Source organism: Mus caroli, unplaced genomic scaffold (assembly GCF_978045245.1).
Source record: "Mus caroli unplaced genomic scaffold, Mus_caroli_1 scaffold_3, whole genome shotgun sequence".
NCBI lineage: Eukaryota > Metazoa > Chordata > Mammalia > Rodentia > Muridae > Mus > Mus caroli.
The window spans coordinates 78981480-78990077 of NW_028227258.1; the positions used below are offsets into that span (position 1 = coordinate 78981480).

At 48.2% G+C, this 8598-nt stretch overlaps 1 protein-coding gene across 1 annotated transcript in view; it reads right to left on the minus strand.

Moving 5' to 3' along the window:
- The window catches only part of Dchs2 (dachsous cadherin-related 2), a 238144-nt gene extending 230230 nt beyond the window's left edge, over nucleotides 1-7914 (minus strand). Inside the window, exon 1 of the mRNA XM_029475593.2 lies at nucleotides 5530-7914. Within this exon, the coding sequence (XP_029331453.1) occupies nucleotides 5530-7524 (1995 nt within the window). The 5' untranslated portion in view covers nucleotides 7525-7914. The remainder of the gene's footprint in view (nucleotides 1-5529) is intronic.
- Nucleotides 7915-8598: the final 684 nt, after the last annotated feature.

Genomic DNA, 8598 nt, shown 5'->3' on the forward strand with positions numbered 1-8598 from the left:
AGACGAGAGTAAGTAAATAAAAAAGAGGGTAAAAGGAAGACAGATGATTCAGGAAAGTCTCTGCTATCCTGAGTGTGCAGGGACAGATGCATCCAGAAAAGGGGAAGTAGGCAGGTACAAGTCCAGAACACTCCAGGGGTAAACAGGTCACAGAAGACTGAAGAGCCCATTGGATGTGGTAGGCAGAATTTAGCACAGTGTCAGAGGAAAGTCAGACCAGGGGGAAATGGGTACCAAGTAGAGGCCAGGAGCCTGACAGGGAAGAGAGACAGAACACTGGACCCCAATCCCCACAAGACCTGACCACTGTACTCCCCACTATGTCCCCAGCACCAAGATCTGTTCTGCCATGTAACCGGTACTGCTCGGTAAATACTCACCTGCTATGCTTTATTTAATGGATGTGACTGTCTCAGTTTGGATTTTAATGCTGTGAAGACACATCATGACAAGGCAACTCTTATAAAGTCAACCTTTAATTGGGGCTGGCTTACAGGTTCATAGGATCAGTCCATTATCATCAAGGTGGAAGCATGGCAGCTTCCAGGAAGACATGGTGCTGGAGAAGATGAGCGTTCTATATCTTCATTGAAAGGAAGCCAGGAGAAGACTGGCTCCCACATAACTAAGAGGAGGGTCTCAAAGACCACTCCTCACAGTGACATACTTCCTTTAACAAGGCCATACCTACTCCAACAAGACCACACCTCCTAATAGTGCCACTGCCAAGGCCAAACATATACAAACCATCACACTGCTTGATTAAATAAATGAGTTAGTTAGTGGATGAATTCTCCTGATTCTCGTGGGACTATAAAGTAGTAGTTTTGGGCTCATGCTAGTGTAATGCTGGTATAAGAGCTGTGGGCTGTGGTTAATACTGTTTTAAGATCTGATTGTAAGTAGAAGCCATGAGCATAGCTCATATTACAGCAGAGGGAGTCCTTTTTTTTTTTTTTTTTTTTTTTTTTTTTTAGGCTAAAGTTTTTGCGTTGGTAAACTGAGAAAAAAATACTCTCAGGTTAGACACCTGAACTTGGTGGTATCTCAGAGTGACTCCCTCTCTGTCAAAACAACAGCTTTCTGTACTATGTATCACAGTCCCATGCAGTCCCATAATTCAATGTGGGAGTCACAAAACATTTGGCATAAATATAAGGTTGCTAAATGTGCAACAGCCACCAAAGGTTACATGAAAATCCAACATGTAATGAGTCCAGGGAGTTTGTGACAGCAATCACCCGTGTGGCAAGGGCAACATCACTGCAACTCTGGTGGTAAATGCACCTTGCACCTCACCTGGCAGACCCCAGGCAGCACCCACAAATCCTGCCTGAAACACTTCAGCTAGCATTCCAGACTGTTTGTGCTATGGGGCTTTTTGCTGTTCTTACAAAGTTGTCTAGTCTTATAGAAGCATAATGTTTTCATTACAGAAAACAAAGACTTTAAATATGTTCCTCCTGTCATTCCTTAGCATGAACAAATCGCATTGTTTTGTGTCAGAATGCTTAACTTTAAAAAACTGCTGACTTCGTTGCTGACTTGACTTTCACATTCAATGGGTTTTGGCTTGAGATTAAGAAAGAATTTCTTTTCTAACTAGCCTAAACATGCTTCTACCATCTTGTGCTCCATTATTTATGCTGTGCAGTATTCTCAGCAATGATTATTATAAGACCAAACCATGGATCAACTCCAAAACACACTAAAGATATTCTACATACTGCAATATTAAATACGCACCCAAGAGTTAATTCTTTATGTAAAATTAACCAGGCACATTCATCCCCTTATTACATAAATATGCTTTTTCTTTAATAAATGACAAAAGTATATGTGTAATGATCAATTATTTTATAATGTATTATCAGTAGATGTTTAATTTGTCTACTTATACAACTATATGCCCAGATCTCATAAAAATTTCTCAGAACAAAGAAGCGACCATTGGGAAAGTTTGAGGAGCCTTAATCTAGACCAGAACATTAAGACACTGACAGGAACTCTGGGTAGTATGTTATTAAGAAGGGGATGTCAATAAGGAGGAGGTATGGAGAAAGGAATGAAGGCAATTGAGGCAAGGGCCCACAGCTGCCATACTCAGCTCTCCTGTACTGTAACAAAATACTCAAGACAAGCAGCTTATAAAGAGAAAGGGTTATTTTGACCCAGTTTTAATTCCATTGTGTGAAAGTCTGAGGCAGATAGTGAGTTCTGGACTATGCAGTAAGCATCTATACTTAACAACTGAAGAAACAGTGGAGAGGGAATAGGTGAGGGAAAGGAAGAAAGGGAGAATAAAAACACAGAAAGAAAACACCCTGGAGTTTAGGGGACAGTCGCAGCTAGTGAAGAGCAGCCGTCAGAGTCTAAGGTAGAGGGTCTCAACCACTCTTCAGTGGCTAGACAGATCCCTGGAATTTCCAGAATTCCAATCAGCACAACTTCATACTGTCTCTAGCAGCACTGGGAAAGCTGGAAAACTGTCAAAGATGCAGCTTGAGCCTAGATGAGCCTCCATAATGGATCCAGGACACGTGGAGATGGGAGGGGATAAAGTTATCCCTGGTGGCAGAATACTGAAGTGTTAGAAGCAACTCTACTGATAGGCTCTAATCAAAACAGTCACAGTGAGCCCATCTTTTCTCCTGCAAACGAAGCTGTATTTTATTAGTATCATGCCAAGCCCATCAAGCCTACCAAGTAGAAGCAGTCTTGAGAATTACCCTATCTAACCGTTACCCTATCATGATGTCATAGTTCAAATCTGATGGGACTATCTTTGCACACTGGGCATCTACGGCCCCCTCCATGTCTCAGCCTCTTCTGCAGTATTCCTGAGTCTACATGGCTGATCTCTGGATAATTGGTGGGATTAATACATCACTGTCAAGGTTTCCTCCACCTTAAGCAGATGATCACCTCTATCCTTTATGACATCAGACTCTGGTTAAAAAAGATGAAACACTCTTTGGTGGTGTTAGTCACTGACACTTGTGGACTTGTTCATATCAGTAGTGAGGAATGACTGCTTTTCAAGCCTCCTATGGATAAATGCAAGCTGATGATCAGCTACAGTGGAAACTGCTGCACCACACATGACATCTTTATAATACCGTGGGCCTCTATGTATATAAATAGGTATGGAGGTTAACCATCTATTGATAATAACTCATAAATAAATTTATTTTAAGGTAGTTGTTTGGCAGATAATTTTAACATGTATTAAAGACAAAACCAATTTCTCACGTTAATACAATGGGTGTTCTTGTTTAATTTTGCACAGAGAATTTGCCCTGACTGAATGTTTGATACTGCAGGATGTCAAATATATTCAGTGTTTTTCAGAACTGATTCACATTTTGATCTTTTAATTATCAGTATTGAAAATATAGCTTCATGGAAATACACACAACAAAATTGCAGATGTATATCTAAGACCATTGTCATGGTTTGAATATGCTTAGTGCCAGGGAGTGGCACTATTTGGAGGTGTGGCCTTGTTGGAGGTGTGTCACTGTGGGTGTGGGCTTTAAGGCTTTCACCCTAGCTGCCTGGAAGTCACTCTTCCACTAGCAGCCTTCATATAAAGATGTAGAACTCTCAGCTCCTTCTGCACCGTGCCTGCTTGGATGCTGCCATGCTCTTGCCTTGATGATAATGGACTGAAACTCTGAACCTGTAAGCCAGTCCCAATTAAATATTGTCCTTATAAGAGTTGCCTTGGTCGTGGTGTTTGTTCACAGCAGTTAAACCCTAACTAAGACAACCATTTTAGAAATTATTGTAAATTTTCTGCTAACCCCAAGTCAAAATTCACTGGAAAGTTGTAATGAAAGTCAACAACTCAGAAGGCAACTTTTAAAATCAAATATTCTAATGCAAAACGAGCCAATGATATGCTAATTTGTTGTCTACATATTAAAGGATAACAGTGGGGAAATGTTAAAAGTACCTGTTTTCTATAGTTAAAGCAGTATGCTTACAAGAGCAAAAATGGAGATCCTAGAAGCCTGCAGTTCCACAACTTGAGAGGTAGAAGCTTACATAGGAAGTTCAAAGCTAACTCTGGCTACAACAGACCCTGAATCTTTGTTAAACAGTAATTATATAATAGTATATTATATAAGACATGTGTATTTATATTTATTAAATATGTGTTTGATAAGTATATATTGAATAGGTATATATTATATATGCAAATGTTCCTATATATGGTAAAAATTAATAAAAATAACAAAATAAATACCGCAATCCAAATGAGAGTCTCAGGCTGAGAGCCAGTGTATCTGGTGACATTCACTAGTGCTATGTGATCTGCAAGCACATGCAATACCAAGAGCACAAGCTGTGTGCTCAGAAGCAAGACCGCAGTGAAGTCACATGATGTAACACTGATGAGGGGTACCAGGAATCCCTCTTTAATGTTGTTACACTTTTTACAGTCCCCATATTCTCTCATACTACCCCATATGGTCATGACCCACATTTCCAGAAGCTAGAGAAGGGATAAGAGTACTGTTAACTACAAAGCTAAAAAGATATCAGCAACACTGAAAACCCATTTTTCCAGTATAGAAGCACCTCACTTATCTAGAGGTTACCAGGAGCGTACTTTATAAAAGCTAAAGCCTGGCCGTTGTAACTGTAAAGCCGGGAGTTCAGAGCAGAGGTCTGAAATCTACACAGACGTGGGTGCTAATTAAATCGTAAACTCAGTCCAGCAGCCAGTCGAATTTCACCTCCTTATTTCTTCAGTTTATCCTGGAGAGACTAAGTCAGTCCTGGAAATGTGCTTATCTAACAGCAGGTAAGAATAAGAGAAGCGATAAGGATGGGCAGCCTGAAAGTCAGAACACAGCATTCTGATAGCACAGGAAAGATCCCAAGAACTCTCAAGAACACACCCAAGTCAAATAGCAAAGCACAGGCCCTGGGATAACCATAGTGTACTGGGTGAGTCTCCTGTCCAGCACTAAGTCCTCACTGGAGGCTCTCAGCCCACAAAAGTGATAGCTACAATGACTTGATGTCATCCATAACCTTGGTAAACTCCCAAAGCAGGTGGGAAAGAGAGTAAGAGGGACTTCGGAAGTAGGTAGTCACTCAAAAGGGTTTCAATGTTTGGAAAAGAGAAGGTTACCCTGAGTCCTGAGACACCATATAAAGTTCTCAAAAGTGTATGGCATTGCCTACAGCCTGAGATCTGCTTTGGGACAATGGGTAGTGCCTCCCAACTGAACTTGGGAGCAATCCAATGTGAAGGAAACTGGGGTCCCAGAAGAAAATTCCAAGAAAATGTATACTGTGATGGAGAAAGGACCTTAGAGATCACAGGGCCAAGACATAACCCAAAGCTTTGGAGATTAGATAATGAGCTCTCTCGCGTCTCACTGGAGGGTCTGCAGAAGGTATCTTTGCTTCTGCAACGGGGCACAGCACCTATGTCACATTATCCCAGACACATTTAAATCCTCAGCATCCATCCTCGGCCTTGAGCGGGACCCAGAGGCCTGATATCCTCACCTGCAGAAAGCAATGTCCAACTGCAGCATGCTCCGCGAGAGTGACATTATACACCTGCCTCCGGAAAACGGGCTCATTGTCATTCACATCATCCACTGTAATGGTCACCAGACAGGTGGCAGAAAGTGGCGGCTCTCCAAGGTCCTGGGCCACCACTCTCAGCTCCACTGTCTCCTGGACCTCTCTGTCTAGAGCTCGGATGGTGCTGATCAAACCGTTGTCCGGATTGATGCTGAAGGATGGCACACACTCTTCCTCGGGTGACAGAGCCTCAGACTGGCAGGGATCTGAGAGTTGCACTAGCTCATATCGCAGCCTAGCGTGATCAGTGCCCGCCTGGTCAGCATCTAAAGCGCTGACCCAAACCACCGAGGTGCCAGGGACAGCGGCTTCAGACACGGAGGCCCAGTAATGCTCCTGGCTAAAGACAGGTGGCTGGTCATTGAGGTCCGAGACCCAGAGCAACAGCGACTCCTCCGTGCTCAATGGCGGGGACCCTGCATCGGTGGCCACTAGTCTTAACTCGTATAGATCTTGGCTTTCCCTGTCCAAGAGGCCCTCGATGCAAAGGAAAAATACTCCAGGTGAACCACCAGGCCGCAGCGCAAAGACTCCGTTCCCACCTTCCAAGGACAACTTTATGTTGCCTGCCCCAAGGAGGCGTGCACCAAGCACCCCCGCAGCCTCCTCTTCATTCTCTGGGTCACCATCGGCATCGGACACGGAGACTCGAGCCACGTAGTCGCCTGGGTGGGCGCCCTCAGAGACCTGGACCGCACCTCCCTCGGTGAGGAAGAGCAGGTGGATGGCAGGAGGGTTGTCATTCACGTCCAGCACGTCAATGGACACGCGCACGGTGGCTACCTCTGGCTCGGCGCCCCCGTCGCGGGCCTGTATCACCAGCTGGTGCCAGGCCTGCTCCTCCCGGTCTAAAGGTCTTTGCACCCGCACTACGCCGCTCAGCTCCTCCACAGAGAAATAACCCGGATCACCCAGTGGCCCGCCACCTGCGCTCGCCACGGGCACTTGCCGCTCCCGGATACTGTAGCGTACCAAGCCATTGGGGCCCAAGTCGCGATCGGTAGCACGCACGCGACAAACCTCAGCGCCCGGCTGGGCGTCCTCACTTACTGTGGCGCGGTACTCGCCCTGCTCGAAAACTGGCGGGTTGTCGTTCTCATCCAACACACGCAGCTGCACGTGCAGGAGGCCGGTGCGCCGAGGGCTGCCACCGTCCCACGCTTCAATGTGCAGCTCGTGCGCTGCCGCCGCCTCTCGGTCCAAGCGCCGCAGTAGCACCAAGTCTAAGGGTTCCAGCGGTGATGAGGACATGGGCAGGGAAGGCGACCCCGGTAACCCCGGCGTCCCGTAGCGCAATTGGAAGAAGGGTCCTGTGGGATCCTGGGGCAGGTCGGAAGCTTGCAGCAAAGTGTAGCCCTGGATGCTGAACAGCCCCGCGTCCGGGTCCTGGGCTCCTGGCAGGCGGAACGCGGTCCCAGGCGGGCTGAGTTCCGACACGTCCAGCTGCAGGGAGTCGCGGGGAAAGCGAGGGGAATGGTCGTTCACGTCGTTGATGCGGATCTCCACCTGTACCACCTCTCCCAACAGCGTGGCGGCCACGAAGCTGTAGTGGTCCCGCCGCTCGCGGTCCAGACGCCGAGCGGTGCGGATGATACCAGTGTCCGGGTGCACGTGGAAGTCGTCCAGCAGCGGGGAGTCATCCGAGTCCTCCGACAGAAAAAAGCCATTCCCTTCCTGTTGCTGAGCGGCTGGCAACCCCGCGCGAATGTCACCCACCAGTGTGTCCGGGGGCAGCCCCTCGTCCACCGAGAGGCTGAGGTTGAACACCTGGGCAGACGAGCCCGAGGCTGCCCACAGCCAGGCGTGGACGAAAAGCCGGAGCAGGGAGCTCTGCACCCCGGCGCCGCGGGGCCGCCCACGGAGTGACCCCGCCGGCTGACGCCCTTCACCCATCTTTCGCCCAGCAGGGCTCATTTCTCCTCCAGCTCTTTAGGAAGAAGGCTCCGGTTAGCTGCCAGCTTGTATTGGGATCTCAGAACAACCCAGGAGTCTCTTCAGTATTAAGCCAGAGAAGAAAAGACTTTGTTTGGCAAACAAACCAAAAGACCCAGGAGTTCCCAAGGTGGCATCTGCAACTGGTGCAGACGTCCTCTGGCCGCAGCTCACGCAGGCGGGGGCGGCTCTAGCTGCCTCTGCCTCCGCGGCCACCTCTCCAGCCTCTGGATGTCTTTAAGGGAGTCCCATCGCTTTTTCTCTCTTCTTCTATTCCTTTTACATCTGTTCCTTGTTCTGCTCGGCTGGCTGTTTCCCCCTGGTAAAGTCAGGTGCATTATTTCTTTTGCCAAAAAGGAGGAAATTATTTAAAGCGCGCACACGGAGAGGAAGGGGATCCGGCTGGGAAGGGGGTGGAGAAAGGGCGGGGAGGCCGAGAGGGCGCGGGGCGGGAGGAACGGTGGGAGGGGCCGCTCGGGCAGCAGACTGCTACAGGGGCGGCCGCTCCCCCACCCACCCCACTCCACCCCCCCGCGTCTCCCGGCGCTGGTGACTCCGCGGAGCCCCCTCTGACTGGGCCTCCTACTCCTTAGTCCCCTCCCCGTGCGTGATGCGGCTCGCACCGCACCGGGATGAATTCCAACCTGCGAGCCTCGGTTCTGTAGGACTAAAAACGGCTAGCCGGATGGACACGCAGCCCCAGACAGTGATGCTGATGGGGTTGTCTGGCTTGGCTTTGCGAGCAAAGTGGACTGGGTTAGGGAAGAGGCTTGCCCCTAAGCTCGCTCTCTCCATCCTCAGAACAGCCCCTGCAGCGAGCCTGCCCATGGCTCCAAGGAAGGTGGGGGTTATATGGTCACTTTAAGGAGACAAACTTGTGCTCTCTATTTGGCGAGAGAACCCCACCTCCTCAGCGGAAGGACAGATGGAGTCAAAAGGCGATGCACAGCTGGGGCCAGTTTGACTGTAAAGCGGGGAAGGCGGAACTTGGAGGAAAAAAAAAAAAGAAGAAGAAGAAAGGAGAAAGAAAACTTCCAGAAATCCCGAAAAAATCTG